This window comes from Vespula pensylvanica, chromosome 20 (genome assembly GCF_014466175.1).
Source record: "Vespula pensylvanica isolate Volc-1 chromosome 20, ASM1446617v1, whole genome shotgun sequence".
In the NCBI taxonomy this organism is placed as follows: domain Eukaryota; kingdom Metazoa; phylum Arthropoda; class Insecta; order Hymenoptera; family Vespidae; genus Vespula; species Vespula pensylvanica.
In genome coordinates this window covers 117,431-143,614 of record NC_057704.1, presented here as the reverse complement: position 1 = coordinate 143,614, position 26,184 = coordinate 117,431, and the positions used below count along the sequence as shown (strand labels likewise).

General features: G+C 46.1%; 1 protein-coding gene across 4 annotated transcripts in view; it reads right to left on the bottom strand.

The window, feature by feature from the left end:
- Positions 1-26,184, bottom strand: part of LOC122635933 (hemicentin-1) — an 87,105-nt gene that overhangs the window by 46,511 nt on the left and 14,410 nt on the right. Inside the window, exon 1 of one of the 4 annotated variants that reach the window (XM_043826663.1) lies at positions 19,467-19,500. The exons of the other annotated variants lie outside the window; for them this stretch is intronic. Within the exon in view, the coding sequence (XP_043682598.1) occupies positions 19,467-19,485 (19 nt within the window). The 5' untranslated portion in view covers positions 19,486-19,500. Of the gene's footprint in view, positions 1-19,466; positions 19,501-26,184 lie in introns of those variants that run through there. 4 annotated transcript variants of the gene reach the window in all.

Here is a 26,184-nt window from a genome sequence, read left to right as displayed (position 1 = left end):
AGAGTGAGAGAGAGATGAAGGGACGAGACGAACGGAGGTGAACGGAGAGAAAGGTGAGGTATCGAGAGGCACGGCGGCCTCCGGAGGTCGGAGGTGGCTTAATTGCCCGGTAATTGCCGCTGTCTGCGCCACGGCGACAATAGGACGCGAAGATTGGAACTTTACCAAATGACATAGACGCGCCCGGAATACGTTAACAATTATTCCATAATAGACCGTTCGTGCCGCCGCTTTGGTCGGGCCTCTCGAGCTCCGCGAAGCGCGGAAATATCGTTCCTAAACCTTCCATAAATATTATCCTCGCCGCGCGCTTTCTTCCGTCGCGTTTATTTTACATCTTTCTCTTACTTCGATAAAGACCGTCCTAATTGCGAAGCAAAATTCATTGATTCACTGAAACATCGTGCGTGAGGTTATAACGGCCGAGTATACCTAGATAAATATCCGTTTGGAGAGCATACATACTTTGACGCATTAAACGCGTTCCCCTCGCAATTTCGCTGCGTTAAACGTTTATGAAAATTTTGCTCGCTTGAGCTTGAAGCATCCCTTTCGAGTATCGATGTTGGCGCTATAAAAAGAAATGGAGGGAGAGAGGGGAAGCGAGAGAAAAAAGAAGAGAGAGAGAGAGAGAGAGAGGGAGAAAAGTACGGCTTTTCTAGAACGCGTCGAACGCTCGACGCGACCCAGAAGAGGAGCAACGGTAAGAGGGTGCAAAAGAAGGAGTAAAACGGAGGAGAAGAACGAGAAGAGAGAACGAGAGGCGATGGTGTAAAGAAGCGAGCGCATGCAGCCGCAACAACGCTATTCACATGGAAACGAGTAGCGCGAACGTTGGCAGTTCGAGGGGCTTTAACGATTCGATCGTTCGCGCCGCGATTTACGACGTTCGTTCCCAGATCCAACGGAGTCGTACGCGCGAAATAGACATCCGCGACCGTATAAAAACTCCGAAATGGAAATAAACGATCGCGGCGGGGAGTACGCGACGGCGTTGGCTAATATCGCTCGAGGATGCTTCGTCGTCGAAGACGTAAGAAAATCGAAGATCGTAAAGAAAAAGTACGGGCAGTTTGAAAATCGAGTCGCGTCCGTTGATCCTAATTCGCTAATTAGGAGTAGGACGCGATACTCGATCCGACCGAAGTAATTATCGGGCTACCTTTTTCCCTCCCTCCCCTCGCCGTTCCTTATCCCAGTCAGTTTTCCTCTTTACCGTTTAATCGTGCCGACGTTCGAAGGAAAACTTTTCCAAGACGTAATTTCAAATTCGAATGAGATTCTACGGACGAACGTTAAGCACCGAGATAGGTGCGAACGGACGACGATTTCCGTTTCTTTCTTTCAGAGTTCATCGACCCTCCGAAAAGTCATCAGCGTTCGTCTCGGAGCTTCGCCGAAATTTCAATCCCGGCCGATGAGCTCGACGGGAGGCAAATCGTTCGCGAAAAAAATCGTTTCGTTTGACGATTTATAAACGCGCGCTGCCCAGTCGAAAGAGATCGCCACTCTCCTTCGTTACAGTTATCGATTAACATTTCATAACGCGGACGCTCGTTAAGAGCTCGCGCGTCTCGCGGGACGCGACTAACTCGATGGAAATTATTGAAAAATCAGAATCGCGCTCTCGATAGTCGCGATATACGTACACGCGTCCGCGTGTAAATACGCGCGACGTGTTTATCGTTTACGAGCCTTTTGAAATTTCGCGCTTGTTACGCGTTTTTAAAAATACAGAGAAAAAGAGAAAGAACGAAAGCCTTTACGCGCTACGCGAGCGAGTAAGAGAAAGATGTAACGCCAAACGCTGACTTTTCGTGCACGTAGTACTTACCTATCCACTCGACGGAAACTCGTGCGCGTACGAGTTTTCGTAAAGAAAGAAAAAGTAAACGAGAAACCGATGTTCGCTCGTTCGTTCCTCGAGCCTTTAAAAAGACGCTTACACGAGTACGTATCGCGTGAACGTATCCACTTGGTCGGATAAGCGTTCGCGTTTTCTCTATTACCATCGATGATTACGGTTAATACGAGGAGAATAGCTGTCTCGTTTAAACGTCAATTGATAAAAGTAGTACTTTGTCTCATCGCGAAAACGACTCGATTCGACCGCGACGAATTGTTCCGAAAAACTCGCGAGAGGATGAATAGACGATTTCGATGTAATAAGACGCATCGTCCCGACTACGTTTCTCCTCCTCTCTTACGCGGAACATTATCTTCTCTATGCGGAGGGATCGTTCAAACGTCTTGCAAAATCGAAGGGAGAAAGCGAGGAGGCTCGCGTCTTTTTTCCCACGTAAAAGAAAAATCAAAAAAAAAAAAAAAAAGAAAACAAAAGGAAAGAAGAAGAGGAAACTCGAAAGCCAAGAAGAATTCATTGTTCGCGTCTTTTCCGGATACGCTGTTAAATTCACTGGGCGACTTGTATACAAACGACGAACGCGATACGGTTCACCGAGCCGATAAAAATAATTAGATCGCGCTTGGTAGGGGGGTAAAGTTGGAGGTTGAAATTAATTTGATCGCTTTAATGAGCTCGCTTTTCCAGTCTCCAACCGCTCCCAGCTGCTTTCTCGCGGTGATAGCGGGGCGGCGGCGATGCTAGAAACGGCGCTGGAAATACTGCTGCAAGTGGCGGCAGGAGTCGGCCCGACTTTTTTCCAATTAATAACCGGGAGGAAACGTCGGCCAAGTAACTAGTTTTCCGCTTCGTTCGTAATATAGCCGCAGAGGATTCGGCTACGTTCACACCGAATCGGCATATCCGACTAGACGCATACCTCGCGGCTGAAGGTATTCTCTCTCTCTCTCTCTCTCTCTCTCTCTAGTTTTCTCCCTCTTCGTTCTCATCCACATCGCGCTCATTTTGATCAACGAAGAGCTTCGAAAACGATTCCTGCCGGAGCCACGCGCCGCCTAATTAATTTCTATCTACCGAAAGATAACGGAAGATTTATTGGCTTTTGATCCGAGCTATTTTCCCGATACGATGTCACGCGATATCGAATAATCTAGCTAACCGCGATGGCGCTACGTGAAATATATTTGTAGAGACGATACGCGACCCGATAAAATTGACGCCTCGGCTCGCTCTTTCGTTAAAAATCCAATCGCAAACGTATACCACGGACGAAGAAATTTCTTCGAACGACAGTTAATACGTCACCGGGGGTGAAATTTATATAATTTAACGTTTAAAGCGATCGTCGATCAAACTTTATTCCATTTTGCTCCGCTCTTCTCCCGTCCTTCGCAATATTTTAATCGTCAAGGGTTAAGACAATTTTCATTTTTTCGTCAAAGAATATCTTTGGAATTCGTCGTAAAGAGAAATTTGAATAATTCGAATCGACGCTTTGTTTCTTCTCTCCTAACAAATACTCGATTATCGCTAGCGCGCACTTGGAGGCGACCCGTGCCAGTTGCGTCTGCTCGGTAACTCGAGTGGATTTCCCATTTCCAGCACTTCCGCCGCAAATACTACCTCTTTCCCTTTCCATTCTCTGGAAGCGTCCTTGGTAAAGGACTTTCGGATTTAACGAGTACAGAAACTCTCGCGCCTCTCGACATCGATATCAATCTTTCGATTTCAGCGATAACCACTCCCGAGGATTCTTCGAACGCGGCCGAAGCCCTCTGGCCGTCTCCTAATTTTACCATTCGCTCCATCTCCGAGTTCGACGTAATTTTGCGCGGCTTTTTTTTACGTCAAAGGCAATTCTTCGTTCCTCCGTAGTAGTCTCCGTCACGATGGAAATCGTGACTCTTTAATCGAATTACAAAGACAACGTTAGGGAGAAGCGAAATATGAAAAGTAAATATTTCTTCTTCGATCGAACTTTTCTTCCTCGTCTTTCGCACGATTTCCCCCGAACGATAGACGTATAGATGGATACTTGGCGAAATCTTTCGACGGGAAAAATAATAGAGGCGAACTAAAAACTAAGGGGAAAGAAAAACTATTGCGGCCACGATAATGGAGCACGCTTCGTTATTCTCCGAAACGTAAGTGCGTTACAAGCTTTTCCGGTAATTACGTTAGCCGCCGCCGCCGCCACCATGTTTCCTATATAAATTACGCCCGAATTAATTCCTCGATCTTTCACGTAGCCTTGGCACGTTAATTAAAGAATACTAAAAATGGCTCGAATATCTCGAGAGATTTAAGGCGATTTGAATAATACTTAATTAAAGGATAATTAAACGCGATAACGATGGTAGGTGGGAGCGCTGATAAAAATAAGTGGTAAAGCTCGACGTCTACGCAGACAGTAGCGGAGGGCGTAGATAGCCGGACGCAGTGGAACGAGATCGTTACGGTCCGCCGGTGATACGAGACGTCGTCCGCGTACAGCTGCTACGACCAAACGACTTTTGCCATCTTCTTTCGTCGAACGTAAAAGTACCGAACGTAAAACCATACCGATACGGATCTTCCGACGGATCGGAGAGGAACTTTGTCTCGAGAGCTAAGAAACGCAAAGTATCTTTCCCAAATTACATTTATATATTCGTCTATATTTATACGTTACACGTGGACGCGCCAAATCGACGCATCGTCGAATTCTGCGTACCTTTACGGAGCTACGGTCGCGAGAGTAAATATCGCTCTTTGTTCTTAAACGTCGAGACAACGTATACACGCCTGTGCGCTACTTCGACGCGCGCTTAAAAGTTGCGAAAGCGAAAGAAAGCTGGCAGACGTGGAAAATTATGTCGTATTAAGAGAGAGAGAGGGTCGATAGCTGCGAAGATCATTTGCAGCGGGCACGGCCGGAGAACTCTCTCTCGCTCTCGCTCTCGCTCTCGCTCTCGCTCTCGCCCGTTTTTCCTGGCGATGTTGGTACAAGCGTTTCACCGTTTCACGCAACTACTTAACCGTACTTAACGTTGCTTTCCGTTTCTCTTTTGCTTTTCCCGGAAACAAGCGAAGCCGCTCTTCTCGCAATTATATAGTTTCAGTTAAAACAAATTCTAATGCGCATAGTTTACGAATATTATTTCGTGCGCAAAACGGACGGGTTGAAAAGGTATTCCCGTTACGATTTCGTAAAAAGGAGTAGTCCCGAGCGAGGGAAAAAAAGAGGAAAGAAAAGATAAAGGAAAAGAAGAAGGAAAAGAATCGGATATCGTCGATCGACTGGTACTCTTAAAACTCGACCTTCGTCTTGATCTTAATGAGAGAAGACTTTTCAATTATTTTGTCCCCCTCTCCTCCTCCTCTTCGTTTTCTCCGCTTATCTCCGAAAATGAGATGGCTATAGATATCTATATATCCACAACTATCCACGGATTTGAGAGAATTCTGGTCGAGCCGACCCGACTAATTTCTTATAAATGACTTCCACTCGAGTGGTTCGTGGCAATTAAGACGTCCTTTGTCTTAAGAGGACGCGCTTTAGACTTCGCTTGCCGCGGGAAAAGAGCTGGACGATTGAGAATGAGAGACACGAGTAGTGTACCTATGTGCGTGTACACACAAACGTAGCGTGGGTCTTATTCAACGAGGAAACGAGAAAAGAAAGAGAGAAAAGAGAAAGAATAAAATGCCTACGCATAATCCGTTCATGGGTTTCTTCCTTATCTAAAGAGGGATACGCGTGTCTCGCTTCGTTACGTATTAATATACGTTTGATCGTACCCACGAGCGCCCGTGAAACCATAATTCGAACGACGACGACGACGACGACGACGACGACGAATCTCAAAGCGCCTATTCTTCATAATTCAAACTACTCCGAGTTCAAAGCGTTCTTCGAGAACAATGGACCGATCATCGCGTAACAACGCGTATTGTCGAAGATAACGAAACCTCTTAAGGGATTCTAATTCGGGCGAGAAAGAGTAGTCGAGCAATTCCTTTCTTAAAACTACTTTGTCTTCTTATTCTTCGATCCTCCGAAATCGTTTCGGTCGATTAAACGTCCCATAAACGTCCACAAGAAATTAGTAGATAATGCTGCCGATTGGAAATTTGGACGAATCGATTGGCTTCCTAGAATAAAATCTTCGAGATTCGATATCTTTCTTCGTTGGAAAGTTACAACGTCGAAAGTACATCGGGCTACGTCGTTCGGCTTAATTAGGATCCGCGATACCGAGAGCTTAATCGTACAGAAAGTACAGAAAGCGGAACCCTTCGCTTCATTATGCACCGCTTCAACGTAAAAAGATACGGAAAGATACGTATAGGGCGTGCGCTCTTTATTGAAAACTCGGACTCGTGTATTTAACGTATAAAAAGATGATACCCTGAATAATTACAATGCAGAGTTCATTAGAGCGTATCCGTAAAAATCATGCCTTCGAATACGCGTACCCGTATAGAATCTAAAAAGCTTTTTATACGCGCACATCTGTGTTTTTGCTTCGTTAAAGGGTACTTCAAAACTTTGATCACGGTTAAGAGGTATTCCATACTCATTATGTTTGCGTACATGTGTACGCACGCGCATTTTGTATATATATATATATATATATATACACACACACATAGACATTCGGCAAGGTTAATATTAGCTCGAGACTACTTTCGTTCGATCCGGAAGGGTAGGAAACCAAGACGGATCGCGGAAACATAATTAGCTCGATGGAATTTCTATCCCGATTCTTTTTACACTTTTTCCACGAAAGCGGAAAAGTTTCCGAGAATGGGAACGCGTAAAAATCCGGGAAAGAACCGTAACAATCGCATAAAACTAATCGAGTTATCATCCCGAAAAGAAACTCGGTGAAATTCTGGACCGGTGGTTAAATTTCCCTAGGTCGTCCAAGCGGTACCCCAACGTCGCCGACCGACGGTACCGTGCACCGCGACCCGTCCCGCGACCTAAGTTTAATTCCGCAGAATAAAAATCACGAGGTAAATTGGATTTTTTTGCCACGTCCTTTTAATAAGCGTTATTTCGTTTCCACAGCGCGTGTAACGAACGTCCAGGAAAGTCCGAGCTCCATAACTTCTCCCGCATTTCGTGCGGAGAAATCTCCCTCTAACCATTCTCTTTCTTCGTCTCCTTCGTCGCTCTCTTCTTCCACCTCTTGCCATCGTTGCTACCCAAAGACTCGTAGGTATCCTCTACAGAGTACGAATTAGAAACGTTAGCCCAACGCGAAAAGGGTTTTCCTTGAATTTTAATGGTCGTACCAGCGTCGTCGTCGTCGTCGTCGTCGTCTCTCGTGCTTTTGCGGAGCGAGAGAGAGAGAGAGAGAACTCGATGTATTCGCGACGAGTAAAGTTGCCGTCGCACTCGTTTGCCGCCGTCGAGAAGGAAACTTTTCAAACTCCTCCGCTCCCTCTCCCTTTTTTCGCTCGCCTACGGATCGTTGTCTCCCGGACGACATTAATAACCATCTCGACCGACAAAGACCAACCGACGAATCAAATATCCGCTCCGCTAATTGCACCGAAAAGTCGACCTTTGCAGTCGCGAAGCCTTCGTTAGGCGAAAAACAGCTCGTTGCTTCGCAACAAGGAATAAAGTTCGATTCGCAGCGACTCCGCTCGCTTAGTTATCCAGTTAATCCTCCGCTCGACAAACGGTTTTACATGGCGCGAATACGCGCGCGTACGAAGTGCGTTTGTACGGAGCCGTCGTTAAATCGTTCGTCGGGCTCGTTTGCGCTTTCCGCGGCGTTGCGCTTAATCGCGCATAGTAAAACAAAAAGGATAATAGAAGAAAGCACGGCGATCCCTTCAAAGACACCGATTATCCTTTTAAAGACAACGATGCCTCGTCGCAATAAATCTGTTTGCTAAACTTCGAGCGCGATCTCCCTCGGAGTCTCGTTAAACGTTCGATGGCCGCGTATCGGTGGCGAGAGGAAAAGAAATCCACGCGCGCGGAGTGGTTGGAGTCGTCGAGAAAATTTCAATTCTCGCTTAATCGCCGATACGCCGACACGATTTGACCTTTTTTTGCGTACGGTTCAGCTCGCGGCAAAATTCGGCGAGACTAATAAAACGTCGCGTGGCAATCAGAGCGCGATAAATATTCGACTAGACGGCGAAGCATCGACTTTACGGGGACGAAGCAAAATCCGATCGATTCCCCTCCACCTTTATCCCCCTAACTTTTCTATATAACGTCTATGCGTCCTACGGAAGAATTTTATGACGGCAGGGATTTACGATCGCGTGTGCCAAGAATACACCGTCCACGAAATAGTCGCGCACCCTGTGTATCCCCGCGTACGTACGTACGCGTCGCGTCTACGACCGAATCGTAATATTTGAAATGTCTCTGTCGATAAAACAACCGCGTATTATGCCAGCGCGATTACGAGCGACGAGGCGTCGAGGACGTGATCGAACGACCACGATTCTATTCGTCGCGGGTGCACCGTCGGAGAAAGAACGGACGGGCGAGCTTCTCGGATCCTTCCTCATTTTTTTTTTACGAGCGAGATTATAAACTCGTTAAATTATTCATTACCGACTGTGGACGGCTCGTTTCGAGCGATCTCGAGGTACGGACCAACGAAGAGAACGGATATTTCAAACGTAGCGGAAATTTTAGCGCTGCTATCGCCGATCGACTCGGCAACCGAGAGAATCGCTCCTGCGAACGAGACGGAACGAGACGGAACGAGACGGAACGAGACGCGCGTAGCCGGATATCTGCCGTTCTTCTTTCTAGTCGAAAAACGTCGAAAGTCGGAGAGCAATTTCAAGCGCATCGGCGAATCGTTATCCGCGATTATCCGAGATATACCGAAAAGAGGCTGAACTCGGGCCGCAATTTCGTCTTGCCTCGTGCCGCAGAGAACGTTGCTCCTATCTTCGACGTATGCACGTAACGAGAGCAGCATCGGGTAAGCGTTCCAGCCATTCGCCGCAGCTGCAGCCGTGCGCAATCCGTTCGTTCGTGCACGTTTGCAACCCTTTTGCGACTCGCAACGGCACCGATCCAACGAGAGCTCCGACGAAAGGTAGCTAAAACGCGCGTTAACGAGAGAGAAATAAGAAAAGAAGCCGAGTACGATACGTGATACGGGAAAGTAAGTCCGAAAGGGTAACGAACGAAAACGAAAGAAAACGAAAGAACGAACCACCGACGGAACCCCGTCTTTCGCTAGGGACGTCGTACCGGTCGAACCAGTCGCGAATCAGTCGATGCGACCGAAAATGGACAAAAAGGAGTAGCAGGAGGGGAGAAACGATGCGTCGTTAAATATTTGTCCGTCATTATCGGAGATTCGCCGCATACGCCCTGACTATGTGAATCCGATCGAATCCGATATTGGTCGATCGCGGTTATCGACGTCGCGTTTCTATAGATAGGCGGGGACGCATCGCGTATATGCGTAGTAGTCTCTGTATACTTTGTCGCGCACCGAAACTCGCATCCCAAAGTAAATAATAAACGAGCAGGCTCTCCGGATCGAGCCGTTTTTCCACGAGAGTTCCACACGTTCGTCGCGCAAGACGAGTCGTCGCGCGGCTCTACGTCCAAGAAATTATTCCGGATCGATAGCGAGACGAGGGCCACGAGGAAACGAAATTACCAACCGTCTCTTTTACTCGACGAATTTATCGTTCGTCCGCGCCGAGTATCGCGATCACGAGCTTTTCGCAATAACGAGCGACGAATATCGTGAACCGACTCGACGGTTACAGGATTTTCCCATGTTATTGCTTCTTGCAACCCCTATTTGTTAATAATTAGCGGCGAGTTATGCGTTGTAATAACTCGCCGAGATTTGTGCGCGCGACAACCAACGCGTTCCGCATTGTCTCGATCGACTTTATCGTTAATTCATCAACGCGTGTGAAATTAATGCGCGCACGCGTACATTACGCGTACACACGGATAACCTCGCAATCGTTTCGTTTCCACACTATGGCGATCTCCGATTCGGGAATACGAACAACGTCGGTGGATTAACGCCGGTAGCTCGTTCTTCCGATAAATATAAAAGAAAAGGAAAACTCGGGCTGAGGAAGACCGCGTACGAGAGACAATATGCGGGGCGCTTGAAAAATACTTGGGACGAAACGATCGCTCGAGTACCGTTTACTTCGATACATATGTATATGTAAAAAAAAAAAAAAAAAAAAAAAAAGTAACACGAAACCCACGATCTTCGATCTTTGATCAGAATCGGATAATGAGAGACGACGAAGTAGGATGTAGAGATAAGAGAAGGAAAGGGAAAATGGCAGAGAGCACGCGAGACTCGGGCAACGTTTGCCAATTTTTCAATAAGCGATAGCTCGTATGACCGATATAACGAGCACTCCCCGTACCGTTTCGCCGCTACGTACACGAAAACCGATGAAATATCGAGGCAAGAAGGAAGAACTCTTCCAACTCTTTCCAGATCTTTTCTTCGGGAAAGAAAGAAGAACAATGAGAAAGGTGGAGCGAGTTGATGAACCTTTCTCGAGCGAGACTGATCGTGGAGCATGAGGTGGATGTAAAGGGTATCTACGTTCGATTTAGAACAATCTCGCTTTTAAACGATCCTTGATTTATCGCGTATCAACGTCGCCCAGTGCAATGGGTTTCACGAATCGCACTAAATTATGCGCATCCGTTTAATCCGATCTGCCGGATGGTCTGATAACACTTGTTAATAATTTATTGGCGAGAGGAGAGAGGGGAAGAGAGAGAGAGAGAGAGAGAAAGAGAGAAAGAGAGAGAGCGCGCGCAAGTTCGGATTCGTCCAATTACCAGTCTCTATTCCTCCCTTCACGCCCACGAAAATTCCGCAAGTTGCAAAATTCCCAAAGTACGAGCGAAAATAGAGAGGGAAGAAATATGCAGGCAACCGCAACGTTGCGCTCGACGTTAAACGTCGTGCGATTCGCGAAATTCGGTCGGGGCGATCAGGCGCATTGTCATCATTTCCGGTACCGTAATGGCGGTCGTTTTAAACGAGAGGTCAATATTGAGACAACCGAAATCGGTATAAATGCACCGATTATCGTCGAGTACGGTGGTTCGACGATGGACGAACGAAGCGATGTCTATTAAACGTTGATCCACCATACCGCGGTTCGTTCGAATCAAGAAGGTCTAACTTTTTTCTCTCCCTCTCTCTCTCTCTCTCTCTCTTCCCCCCTCTTTCCCCTGTCTCTCTCACACACAGGCGCGCGCGCACTCTCCAATCGGGTAAGTAACGACCGATCGAAACGCCAATGACGCGATAGCAGTTTTCCCGATGACAACACGGAAACCACCGTGAGCTATGTAAATTTGTCATATTAATGCTAAAAGCGTCGGTCGGCTTCGCATCGCTCGTAGCGGTATTGTTTGGACGAAACGATTGGGAGAGACGGAAAGGGGGAATATTTTTACACGTTGCTCTTTATAATAGTTCGACATAACCGGGCCCGTATTACCGTTTTATCGACTCCCATTGAAATCCGCAAAGTATATGCGACGTAATACCGTTTTGGGGTATCCATAGACGTAAGAGTACGTGCTCGCGTAGCAAACGTATTTTCTCAATAATTGCAGTAGATCGTAGTAGATCGTAATTACGTTCGCGCGATATTTTGACGTTTGTCAATCGCCGATATGTCCCGTACGGTTGTAATAACATATTCGTCTCTGCGCGTCGCTATAAATTTTCGACGCGATCCGTTTATTTGTCTACGATAAAAATAGCAGAATGTAAAGATCGATCTATCTTTTACGAGTTATCTCGTTCGATGACTTTACGCTTCGGGAACGCAATGAAAATTTAAGGATTGTTTGGAAAACGTAATGGAAATGGTGGTCGAGCTTTCTAGAAAATAGATCGAGGTAAGAAAAACGAGAAAGCACGAGATTTCTCTACGGTTGAAAGGCAAGGCACCGAACTAAGGTCATGAATGATTCAAACAACTCCGCGATCGAATAAACGTAAAATACGTACCGGCGTACTTTCGACGTATCCTTTTCGCGCTACCATACCGGAAGAGAAGCGCGCGCGATTTACGATCCCTAAGACACCACCGGCGTACGAAATGGTCAACGAAACTTTACCGCGCTCGTCGATCTTAATACAGAAACTCCTAGTCCAACTTTCGGTAAAATCGTAGATGACATTTTTCTTCGCCTATTCGAGCGAATGTTATTCGAGCGTTTTTTCGTGTAACCCGCGTTAAGCTTAATACACCGGACGGTAAAGTTCTTTCGGAAAAAAGGAACGCCCGATAAAGATAACGTTACGTCGGCTAATGAAAACGTACGAGACGAAGGGGTACGAGCGAGTGAGAAAGAGAGAGAGAGAGAGAGAGAGATCGGAAAACGCGTTACAGTCATTTACGATGTTTCGCGCGAAAGAGCAAGAGTACGTTTACCTTCGAAGTTGTTTTTACAAGACTCGCAACCATAACAAATGGACGGGCGAGGACGTAAAGTTAAGACGCTTCGTCTTGCCCGTCGTTTTGCCTGCTAAACCATAAGTCTCCGGGGACAGAAACTCGCACTCCGATACTTTTTGCAATTTACTCGGAGCTACGAGAGAGCGAAACGTTTTGCGAGGTGCCGGAATGGAGCGAGTCTAGGAGCGAGTCTCGAGTCAAAGTTGATTCGACCGTTTCCAATTAATAATCTCGACGGTCTTGGTAAATTCTAAAGGACCAATTTACGCGCCTGTCCACGAATTCTCGCTACTTACGAGCAAGAAATGGGTGATAGGTGGTAAGGGGAAAGAGACAACAAGACGAAATAAAAGAGAATAGAAAATGAAAAACGTAAGACGGGGACGTACTCTCTGCTACAGCTGTCAGCTGATTTATCGACCGAGCGAGCGCAATGCGAGAACCACCACTCGCAGATGGATTCTAGAAAAAAACGAAACGAAAGGCCTCTTGGAACTCGAGGAAGACGAAGGAAAAAAAAATTCCCCTCCGATCTCCGATGCGCTCGATTACGCCGATAATGGATATATCGTTGTGCTTTCGCGTTGCCGCCTAATCGAAACGGAAAAGAGAAATTAGAGTCCCCGCTACGAAAGCGATATTTACGACATTGTAATTTTGGAAAATTGCAATTACGAGGCAACGGCAACGAATTGATACGAGACCGAGGCGATCGTAAAGAGATCAAGAGGTAGAATAGAGATCTTTAGATGCAGGATTTTCGAGAGATCCCGATGGAACGTCTCGAGTTTCCAGTCCGATGCGGCCCCTTGATTTAAATCGAAGTTGGGCGAGGCCGCTTATAGGCACTTAATCGTTGGAAACGGAAAGGTAAGTATAATGCGAAAGGTAGTAGAAACCGATGCAAAGTCCCTTTCTCTCTCGAGACTCAAGGTGGCCTTTTTTGCCTTTGCCTTGGCCGGTCTCCTCTCCCCGAAACCCCGCGCGTCAAGCCCCCGCTTCTTCCTCTTAGTCGTCCTTAGTAGTTCTCGTCGAATCGATTCTTTTTAATTGCAAAGTAATTTGAATTAACGACTAGTAGCGAGGACGACCGTATTCCCAACTGCAAAGTGGAATAATCCCGAATAATTTCGATGTAAGGGAGCATCGACGACCGAGAGTCTCTTGCTCTCCGACGATGAATACGCTTAATCGGGACGACGAGCAAGTACTTGGATTCGTTACCGATCGTTCGGAGGGCGGCCGAGGAAAGAGACGTTGAGAATATTCGTGCTCGAATCAAAGGTATGAAAATATGATGTAATGAAAAACGATAAATCGTTTATACGCTCGATCGCGATGGAAAACGGAGAGAAAACGAGAGAGAGAGAGAGAGAGAGAGAGAGAGAGAGAGAGAGAGAGAGAGAGAGAGAGAGAGAGAGAGAGAGAGAGAGAGAGAGAGAGAGAGAGAGAGAGAGAGAAAGAGAGGGAGAGAAGAAAGGAGTATAGTCGACGATTTTCGACCGGGAAGAAGTCAGTTCTTTACTTTTCGTGGTTGGGAAGCCGAAAGGCAGGCCAAACGAAGTATTGTTTTCGTTCGGCGTCGACTGCGTCATGGAAAATACGTTCGACGATATCGAATAACGTCCAAAACGAAATATCGAACGAGTACGAAGGTTACGCTCGCGTTTCCGTTATTAAAATATTTTTACGATTCGTCGAAATCGTCATAATCCTCTTAACGATACGTTTAGGTGGACTGGTTTCATGGAATCGGTGCGAACTTCGCGAGTGCTCCCGAGTTTGCCAAATTCGAGTAAACGCTAACAGGGTACCGCTTAAAAACTTTATCGTACCCAGAGAAGAACGATTATACGTTATTACGGCTCAATTACGTTAATGCGAGGTGATACTTTCTACGTTTTATGATTACCTCGAGGGATAAAAGTAAAGCGAGTTTAATAACGACGATCCACGCACGCCAAGAGTTTGAGATATCGCGTGCCTCGTTAAGAGCCTCGAGGTACCGGACGAACCTCTCCACGCGTCCTCGTTCGAATAATAACGTAATTCTCGCCTTTTATCGTACCGATTTTGGTAATTGGTACGAACTTAACAGCTAAACGAACGCGCAAACCGTTTCGAAACTCGCGAATGCACGGGATTATCCATCACGAAGAATCGACTTTTGAATCCTCGCGGCCGTCGACTTAAACGTTAACGAGCGTACGATCGGCCGACTTTCGATCGACACGCTTCTCTTGGTTCTTTTTTAATTTAGTAATCAGCGGTGCTCGAAAGATCAACGTTTATCGAATTTCCTCGAACTAGGAGCGAAATTAAATTAAAATACAAGTTTCCACTCGCTAACAAGTTTCGTTCCGTTTCGTTTCGACGTTTCATACGTATACTCTCGCGAACCTCTCGACGTCGCGAATCTAAGACGCGGCAAAAATATTAATTGCGATTCAAATTATCCAAATTTTCCGAACGAGTCGTAAAGAGAAAAAAAAACAATACGTTTCCTTTTTATTCGAAGAAATCGATCGAGGAGTCGTGATTTACACCCGTAATATAGACCGAAACGACGCAAAATCGTCAAATTACGTTCGCCTTTTTTTTTGTTCCCGTAAATGGGTCAAACAAATTTTTTCTCCAGACGAAAATACAAACGCGAAACGTTATAATGTGCTTGGAACGTATTACGTTATAACGGCAAAGCGAAATTCGAAGTACGCGAAAGGCATTGCAGTAGGAAAATAACGCTTGATGTATGCTCGAGAATGACACTAAAAGAGCATTCCGACCACTTTCCAACGTCAAAGTGCTTTAAGGGCGACCCTATGCAAAATACGTAGCACTCCAGCGATTCGAAGAGCGGTTTCCCGAATGTGCCAACCTTTGTGCCGGTAAGAGAAATAGAACCAAGAGTTTCTCGAAATATGTTCTTACGAAGGAGAGATAGAAAAATAGAATGGGAGGCCTCCTTCAAAGGAGTTTCTTTAGCGATTCGCATAAAAGAGAGCGAGCGAGAGAGGGAGGGAGGGGGAGAGAGAGAGAGAGAGAGAGAGAGAGGGAAAAAGAAGCGAGTCGAATATTGCCCGATCCGATCGTTTCGTTTCTCTCGATCGTCGTTTCGTAGACAACAAAAGGCTACAGGAAGGAACGTCGAAGGAGACAATGCCCGTAAGAATCGTCTCCATCGGGAGAATGGTAACGAATCTTTGCGTCGTTCCACTCTTATCCTCCTCTCTTTCGTAGAATTCTTCGTAGAAGTAGCACGCTTAAGTGGTAAATCTTGTCCGCCTGCCAGTGGTGGCTCAGGGATGGGCCTCGGATGACTAAAGTCGATAGCGGTGGAGAGGCGAGGGGGCGGGGAGGGAGACAGCACGGTAGTCGGAAGTTTCCAAAGTTTCGTCCCTCCGTGTGCGAGCGCTACCAACGTCTCGATCGAATTCCGTACTCCATAGCGGACTCTCTCCTATCTATTTATCTCTCTATCTGTCTCTCTTTGTACACCTCTTTCATCGTTTACGGAAGCGAGAGGCAACGCGCAGGCAACGCGTTCGCGCTCGATACGTTCTAGAGAGTCTAACCGGGTGGCGGTGTATATGTGCGTTGGATGTCTAACGAAGAGAAGGAGGATGCGCGCAAAGTAAAAGCGATAGAGAGAGATAGAGAGAGAGAGAGAGAGAAAAATGGAAGGGGGAGGTACGCCATGTGGCACATAAGGACGGGACTAGGAATATATAATGCAAACAGTTTGGGCCAAGCTCCGGTCACAAGTTTAACTTAGTTTGCTACATAGGTGGAGGGTAATTGCATTTACTCTGACGTCTGTAGGTTCGCGCGATTCTCGAAGCCCTAACACACCGGCAGCATCGCTCCCAAAGCCTCTGGCATCAGCCGGTGCGAGCGTTCTCCCACAAACCGCGCTCCCAACTATATATACCACCCTGCACAGCCGTACACCACCAGCCATAAACGAAGATTCCCAAAACTGCGGGTGAACGGGCTCGCTCGGCCAACTGTCGGTGACAGTTTTGCGAGCTATCGTTTGCGCGAGGCTGCCTAGATATTCCTCCCGTAGTTTCGCACGCTTGTTATTGGCTACCCAAGGAGAATTCCTATTCCAAAATCGTTTACGATACCAACGCGTTACGAGGGTACCGCCACGCGGGCGAAAGGATTAAGATCGAGCGGGTTCGTGTTTGCTCGCGAGCGCAAACCTTCGTCGAAGCGAAGCGAAACGAGTATCGTTTTACTTTACTCTTAAGATAACTCGCATGTCACAAATATCGCGTGTCGTCGATCGGGATAATAAAAGTAAAAAGGGAAATATCGTTCGATGATCCCGATCGAACGTCGTCCTTACCGATACGTACGGAGGAAAGAAAGGCTTTTACGGCAAATATCTGTCTCGGCGTACGCTTATCTCGGCGGGGCTTATCGAATCGAGAAGAAATTTACTAGGAAACAAATTGTATCTGACCGTTTTGGGAGAGGTAATAACGGAGTACCGAACGGCGCTCCAACGTTATCCGATAATGCTCGATAATGAGAGAGGCGCTGCTAATGAAAAACGGCACCTCGATGAATCCGAGAAAACGTTCGAATCCGTAAAATTGAACGAGCAAAGGGAATTCGTACGAAATGAAACGTAACTTTACAACGTGCCACGGTTGTAACGTTTTAACGTTCGCTTCGAAGGGTGCGTTGTAACTCGGCACACACACGGGTATGCCGACCTCTTTCATCCTCTATTTATCTCTCTCCGTCTCTTTCAATTCCTCTCGCTGCCCCGTCTCACCTGCATTCGCCATCGAGAGCAGAAACAGCCTCGGTGTAACGACCGCGACGCATCGTAATCCGTTATATTACACGTATACGCGTTCGTCCGTTCCGCGGTGCCGTGTAAACTGTCCACCGCCGATGATATATGCGCCCAGTCAAATTCAGAGATTTCATGAACCTACGGAAATGCATGGAAAGGGGAGAAAAAGAGAGAACGAAACGCAAGCGTGACTTTAACGGCGACCGATTAAAAATAACCTTCGAAAAGAAAAATCTACTTTGTTCCCTTGATTGGCTCTTTGACTTTACTTTCGCCCAGAAAATCGTGCTTTTTTCGATCGGCCCTTTACCTTCCGTGAAAGAAGATTCGATGAGAAAAGAAAGCTTACGTAATGACGCGAAACGTTCGTTTACCTCGCTCGGTGTTACACGTAGATCCGTACCGATTCGCAGGCGGAAAACGTGCGAGGTGGAACAAAGCGTCGAGGCGAAAGCTGGCGGATTCGTTTGCAGAGACGGCGCGCAGAGCGCGTTCCAATAAACAAATATTGGACGGACGTGCCTGGCAAAATGTCAAAAAATTATAAAATAGCCAAAGTGCCCCGTGTTCGCGAACGGTCGTAAGAATTTCTCACGAACGTTAGCTCCCTCCCTTGTTGCGACGATTCGACTGTGGAAAATAATAAAATTATTCGTCGCCGAAGCGAACGTAATCGAGGATGCGTCCTCGACGAGATTAGATACCGAATCCGAGCCGTTCGATTGGAATCTTGCCTAGAAATATCTTCGGAGGGAAACTCGAAAGATCGAGTTTCAATTTTCTCTCTCCTCGACGCTAATTCGTTTCGTTAATTTACAGGCGCGTATCGATTAAACCGACGAACTAAACGCGCGAGTGCTCCTAAACCACGTAATAGATTCTACGGAGTTATGTTCGTAAAGCTAAATACTACGTTCGAGGAGTCGAGGAGCGTGGAAGCGACGTCCTTTTCTATGGACCGTCGAACCACCGAGTACCCTCGAGAAGTTAAGAAAGCGTGAGATCGAAGCGCAAGATTTACTCTCAACTCGTCTACGTGTCGCTACATCCTCTCTCTCTCTCTCTCTCTCTTTTACGCGCGATGACCCAATAAATGCCAAATTAAATCGTTTCTCCGATTATTATACGACTCGAAAGGAATTTAACTATTCCTTATCGATTCGATTACGATACGAAGGAAATCGCACAAATGGCCGCGTATCCGAGAGAGAGAGCGAGAGAGAGAGAGAGAGAGAGAGAGACGGAGTTTTTTTCCGCAAAGTAGGAAAGGTGAAAGCTACGAGGATCGAATTACGATCCATTGGTTTAACACGGATTAGGATTCAGCGCCGCGCGAAGAAAAATAGAAACGAGACCGTGTACTCGAGATAAGAGCCACGCGTCGCATTCGCGCAAGACTCGATTCTTTGTCCGCGCTTTGAAATATAATTTACCGAGCTTATTGTCTCTCGTACATACGTGACCGTTATACGTAGAAACGTTTTACGAACGACTCGAGATTCGAAAAGACTCGTACAGTGAACCGCTCGAACGGTAAGGTCGTTATACGTAAGCTCGTTGTACGAACGAAAAACATCGATTTCAACGTTGGATCGAAAAATCTTTCCGCTCTCGAAGTCGATCGCTTAAACGAAAATAACAAGGATTTACGATCCGAAAGTCAAATCGTTTAAAACGGATCAACCGTTTTAAACGATATGGAAATCACTTTTTTTCTAGAGAAACCCCGATTGCTCGGAGAGAGGTTCGCGATGCGTCAAAAATATTCCCACCGACGGCGACCTGCTGCGGTCAGGAAGCGACTGCGGAGTGAGAAATTAGGTCGATATCGATAAACGGTAGCGGACCGGCTGCAAAGTCGGAAATTTGCCGAGACAGGCCGATGGCTCTCCTCTCCCCTCCTCGTCCTTTTCCTCTACTTCCATTTCCCGCCTTCGCAAACTCGGGGATCTTGCCGCGATCCACGACCGTCCAACGAGTTCGTCGCGTACGCTCGACTATATTATTCCGCAATATCGTATCTATTATAGATTCGCGCGTTCGGCTGTAATCGAGTGTTGCTATTATCGAGCACTTCGATCGCGAAAGATAACGAAATTCTTAAGTACGTTAACGAACGAATGCGACTGGCTTCAACGAACGAAATATTTCACAATATTTTAGTCTTTCTCTTTTTTTCCGACGCCATCTCTCCAACAAAATTGTTTTCAAGTATTCTTATCTTTGGTATACGAACGGTAAAACAAGCGGTACAAAAGGAAAACAATAATAAAACAAAACAAAACTTGTCCGCGCATTGATTCGTAGCAGTATTGTAGGCGTATCTTCTATTCGTACCTCTTCTATAAGCGCGCATCAACGACGAATTTTCAGCACGAGAGGCGTCTCTGCTCTCGTGCAGTCTGCAATAACGACTAAGAGAGGGGAGAACGAGCGGAGAGAGAAAGCGCGCGCGCGAGAGAGAGAGAGAGAGAAGTAAAGGAAAAAAGACGTATACGCGTACGCGCGTATACGCGCGAAGGGTAGAAGCGACTGACTGATATGTTTCTGTTGTCCGTCAAATGAGCAACAAATAACGGAGCATTGTTGTCTGTCGAGTGCGCACGGCACGGCGTGCGCGCAAACGAGAGTTTGAACTTAACAATGGAGCAGTGGTCCAGGACAGAACTTTTCAGGCCCGTGGAAACAATGCCAAGAGACGAGCGACAGCCGGTTTAATTAAACGCATCGTCAGCTCTGTATAGCAACACTACAGTGACGGTACTACGGGATACCCACACGTTTATATTCTCTCTCTCTCTCTCTCTCTCTCTCTCTCTCTCGCTCTCTCTCTCTTTCGTGCACATACGTATAGCACGCCTATATACGAACCATCTTCCATACGTATGTATATTTATGCGCACGGCAATTGCGCGTCACCGAGACGACGAGAATTGAAAGGGTATACGCATCGCGCGGAGATAAGTAAAATGAACGAAAACCGGTATACGACTCGATCCGAACGAAACTCGAATCGTAGGTACGAGAGCCCATGTAGTCGATTCACCGATGTCGTGGCGTTAATCGTGTTCGCCGTTGGCAGACATCCCTTCTAACTTATCTCTCTCTCTCTCTCTCTCTCTCTCTCTCTCTCTCTCTCGCTACTTTATTCCGTTCCATCTTCGTTTCTTCCAACTCGAAACTTCTCCTCGCGTTCCGTTCGCGTACTTTGCGAGTTTTCCGAGAAACGATATCGCTTGTAGTCGCTTAACTTTGTTACGAAATAAGGGAAGTGAGAACTAAGAAGATTTACTTTTACTTCTTCTCCCTATTCTTACCATTCTTTTCTTTCTTTCTTTCTTGTTTCTCATCGTTATTTCTCTTTCTCTCTCTTCCTCTATACATACATTTTTTACTCCGCCGAGCAAAAAGTCATACTCGAATCCGTACGAACTACGAGACTGATCGAACGACTCGAAACACGTGTTCGACCAAGATTCCATCTAACGAGTACAGATTTAATATGCCACGTGACACCGCACCGCGTGACGCAGACCCGAGATCTGTTTTAATGAGGAAGCGTAAGGGCGAGAGAAAGTGAGACAAAGGGAGAAAGATGAAGTAGCGTCGATGCCGCTTGCGACAACTCGTTAACGTTAATCCGTTGCGTAATCCGAGAACGACTGGCCAGCGATCTCGATACTTTATCCCGTTATGTTGATATTATCGCGACATGACGGGTATATACTCTTATGGATTACAAGATATATATATACGTATATAAAAGTAGAAAAGGAAATCGGCGAATATGACACTGATAACCTATCGACTAACTCTTTATACGAGTAACTTTACACAACGTTCGTACGTTTCACAGACAATTTCATCACTCGTCCGTTAAATCTAGACTTCTCTTTTCGCATTCGTAATAATTACGTTCGAGCGAACATGAGATAGATTTTACGTAGCTCGAGGTTACGCGATGCTTTTAAGTAGTACACTCGTTCTAAGCTGACCGATGCCAAGCAGAAACGCTCGGTAAACTTGGTCAGGAAAAAGGAAAAATAAAGAAAAAATAATGTGATATGTGCGGAGTGGAAGAGAGAGAGAGAGAGAGAAATAAAGAAAAAGAAGTTGAATCAAAGAGCAGCGTCGAGCGAAAAACGTGTAAAGGATATGCGGTAAAAGAGGAAGAAACGAGAGAGAGAGAGAGAGAGAACGTGATGCAACGGAACGCCTTCGCCTTTTTCGCACAGAGGGTTGGATGTGCTCTTACCGGACAGGCAAACGTTCCGTTCGTACGTGTATGTAGGCGCATAGACATTCGCGCGCAACGCGTGCAAAGTTCCACCTTTTTTCCACGAACACACGTTGGGACTTGGCGAAATTTATTCGTCTGCACAGCCCCTTAAATCACGCCACCCTTTCTCCCTGCCGGTCTCTCGGCTACCGTGCGAACCCTTCCGCCCAGTCATCCACCTGCTCCTGCTTTTGTGGTGTTTGTGCGAACGAGAGAAAGAATAGGAGAAAAAGCTTCTTCTCTCTCTTTTCTGTCCTTTCGTCCTAGCCGCCACTAGCACACCGTTGGCACAGCAACTGCAGCGTATCGCCCTCTCTTTCTTTCTTGTCTCTGCGAGGAACAGCAGTGCATATTTTATTTTTAAAGCTGGCCGCATTGACAATTTGCAGCAGCGTTATGTAAATGCATCGTCACGTACGCACTTCATGTCGGGGGAAAAGAAGCGTGGTGAAGTGGAGAAGAGCGAAGTGGAGGGAAGGAGCAGGATAAAGGAAGGGAGAGGGGGAGAGAGAGAGAGAGAGAGAAGGGATCAGGGATAAGAGAAACGACCAAGGAAACATTCTCCTTCGCAGTGATAGATCCCGCGATGAAATATGTGCGCTTTTACGGCGTCGATGATACGAATTCTCTTCTTTCTCTCTCTTCGTATGCGAGTGGAACTTTTGACGGATTATTTTTACGTACGTACGCGTCTAAATTATATCGAGATGGTCGATGATATTTTTGAATGTAACCTTTCCAGTTGCAAACTCGATCCCTTAGGAAATTCGGATATATTTAGATATAATAGAGTGATTTTCCTTAGGTGGACCACTCTGTATTTTCGATACATTACACACACGCGCGCGCGCTCGCGCACGCGTATATACCATATATATGTATACACGCGCGCGCGCCTAGGGCAAACCATGGTGCCGCTTTAATCCTTTGAGGTAAGTTCGCGGTCGAAGCGCTTCGTTTGTTCGCGTATTATGCGATATAGAATCTGGGATATTCGATAGTGGATTAACCACAGGTTGGATTACACGAATATCGTTTTGGGGGAAACATTATGCGCGATTATCGTGGCACGAAATGTAGATTATTTTATCATTTAGATCGTTTCCCCGATTAGACGTTTCGCATTTCGCAAATTTTCGAAATCGATTAATTCGCGTAAAGACCCGTACTCTTCTCTTTATCCGAGTTATATTTTTCGAGTAAAATCCGACGAATCCGTTGACACTCGCATGCACGTCGATCTTAATAAAAATATCGGTAAAACGTACGTCGCGGAAAGAATCTTTCATAACTTTTACGACGTAACTTTTACGGCGTAACTTAACTTTCGGCGAGTCTCTCGATCTTGTTCGTATCCGACGCAGCCAGCCCCTTCTTTCCTTCCTTCTTTCTTTCCTCTTAATGACTTTCGTTCTTTCGAATATCCTGCGAACCAACTCCGTTCTACAGAGTCCCAAAATAACGTGTAACAGGAAATGGATTTTCCAACTCGCTTTACTTCCCGACCATCCCCGCTCTTTCAACTTTTCTCTTATTTCGCTCATCTTTTTCTCTCTCCCACGCATTTGCTCCGTTTACTTCGACGCTTTTACTTTTCGTATTTACTTCTGAAAAACTGATGGCATTCGTCGCATGGCCGTCGAGAGATCGATCGTTGGACCGAAATGCAACGAATTCCGGCGTTGAGTAAATCATCGGTGAAACAGAAGGAAGAAACGAAGCGTCTATGTACTCGTCGTTCGATGGAAATGGCATCGGAATAAAAGGATAGAACGAAGCAGGAAGCGAATAAACGAGAGGGAGAGAGAAGGAGGGAGAGAAAAAGAAAATCCAAAGAGAGAACACGCGAGGCAACGAATCCCGATACTAAAATTCCATTAAAGCCCGACCGACGGTGTATCTTGCGCCTGGAATAATGTATTTCTTTGGATGCGAGGGTGGAGAGAGAGAGAGGTGTCGATCGACTATACATATATCCTCGCCGACAGGATACGCCGAGTATCCTGTGTCTCCTGGGCTACCCTCCGACTCTAGGTACCGGAGTATCGACACCTTTTCCATCAGGGAAAAATATCAACCCTTTGTTATTACACGGGCGAGCACTTTTCTAGATATCTCGGGCTCCCCTCCCCTTCTTCTCCTTTCTCTCAATTTTATTCTTATTCTTGCTCTCGCGCTTTTTATTCTACTTCTTTCCTCCTCGTCGTATCGCCTTCGTGCCCTTTTTACGTTACGTTGTACTCGCGAAGGAAGAACCGTAATACTTTTCGTATCGCTCGAGCGTCGCGTCCCGAGAGTGCGAGAGTCGTGGCGCGTACTCTCTCTCCCTCTCTCCCTCCTCTCGCTCCGACGAAACCTTCCTAACGAATGGAAAAAAGGCTGGACGACGCTCCGGACGATATTCGATTCGTGCCGTTTCGTAACTTTCTATTCCGATTTCTCTACGATTACGAACGTTCCAAATGATAAAGATCGATCGAGGAGAATTATCATCTTTGGCCAAGAATCGTTTCGATCGAAATCGCCCTCCTCGTGCGTTCTTCCCTCTTGAGAAGACGACCGGTCGCTAGCGGCTAAACGATAGATCCGCGTATTCGCACGAAGAACGTCATTTATGAGCGTGCATGCACGTGCAATCTCTCTCTCTCTCTCTCTCTCTCTGGTTACGTCGCGTCGGTGAGATTCGCCAGGGCCGTGTACTCTCGATGCCGCTGTACTCTCTCCTCTCCGTCGCGACTTCACAAAGGACGCATGACGGGCGACAAATAACAAGGTACGATCAAAGGAATCGAACGACAGCTTCCGCCTCGTTGTTTCATCCTGGGCGTCGTAGTCGATCGAAACGAACGGTTAGGACGGAAAAAGGAATCGTCTAACGTCGGGCGATCGTAAAGGAATCGTTAAAAGTATATTATACGAGTAAAGAATCCTTTCTATTTTTCATCGACGAATATCGAACTCGATCCAGGATCAACGAGACGAGTCGGCTTCTATGCGAGAACGTTGGTCGCTACGTACGTATCGCAAAGGGATGCGTCCAGACTGCGAGTACAGAGAGAACAACGAGGAAAAAGAGAATGACGAAAGAATAGAAAGGATTTTTTTGTCGATTCGATCGGTAGATCGTTACTATCGATTCTATTCGATTTCTCGTTTATCTTCGAACGTCATCGAACGACGCACACCTAGCCGCTCTTAATCGCTTCAAAGTACTCGCAGCCTATTCGATTTCGAAGTCTCTTATCTTCGTCATCGTTATCCGTCGACGTCTCTATGGAACGCGCAGCAGCCAACGTCTATCCGATTTAACGCGCGCGACCGAAATACTGCGTTCTAACTCGGTCCGATTCTAACGCTACGTCGTCGCGACGGATCTGTTCAAGACAAGGGTTAATGGAGGAAGTTAAATCGCGAAAACTCGCGACCTTCTCCGATGTTTCTTCTACGCGGTTCGCTCTTTTCTCTCTTTCTTCTCCCCGTCAATTTCTACAAGCTCCTGCTCGACTTAAACGACTTAAACGTAAATTTTATATTCGAAAGAGAAAGATTTTACTTCGTTCGAGCTCTTTCGGACGATTACAATCCTTTTCGAGGACTGCCTCGTTTCAATTAATTTCACGACTTTCTCTTAATATTTATCCGCGAATTAAAATTTTTAATAACAGATAATTATATTTGGATACCGTGCATGCTCGCGTTGGTTATTCTCCCGCGTCGAAATACGCTTTATCGTTATCGAGAGAATAGTATCTCGTTCGTACAAAAACTTTTCGTAGGTTACGACCTACGCTTCAACGTGCTTTCATAAAATTTTATAAACTTCTTAATGGCATCGAATAAGTACACGTATACGAATATAAATAATAATAACGATGGGACGAGTAAACATTCTACAAACATTTCTGAAAATTTTTAAACGTCGTTGCGATTATCCGACAAAATCAAACTTTATTGCGAGAGGTGTCTGAGAAATTGCTCGACGACCTAACTGCGAATTATTTCGCAGTCGATTGGAAGCAATCGTTCGTTGCGCATGGTCCTTTCGGACATAAATCTTAAAAATAAAATGGAAAAGGAAAGAGAAGAGAAGAGCAAACGAAAGGGAGAAAACGAATATGTATATATTCGGATCGTATAAAAGTCCATTATCGAAGAAACTATATGCGTTACGTGCCTTCGTTCGAGCACCGAAACGTCGATTAAATTCGATCAACAAGATGGACCGATTAAAAATGTATACTTATTTATCACGCGCGACCTATTTTCCAGAGGACTCGTTATACCTTTTAATGGTTTTTCATTTATTGACACGTATCGTTTTCAACGTTGCCATTTGCCGTATATGTAGATATACGTAGAGCGAAAACGTCATTTAGAGAAAACTATCGATAGCTGTGAGAAGCCGAGTCTTACCGGAATGTGGGAATCCACGTTCCGCGTCGAATCTCTCGGGCATAAACATGATCTACGGTCTGAAAATTACTCCGAGAGGATCATCGCTTTATAGAATACGATCCCGTTTCCGTGAGAACACGATATAACTCCGCGAAGTCTCAATGGTTTTCGCTTCAACGATGCGCTATCTTCATTAAGCTTCTCTCCATCTTGCTCGAAACAGCCAACCGGATGGATTCGATGGTTGTTTCCGTACTTTCTGACGATGAATCGGTAATTTGTTTTAAAACATATCTTTCTCCTTGCAATAAAAATTCAAAACTTTTTCTTATTACTCTACGTTCTGCGATTTTACTCGATACGGAATAAAAAATTCATACA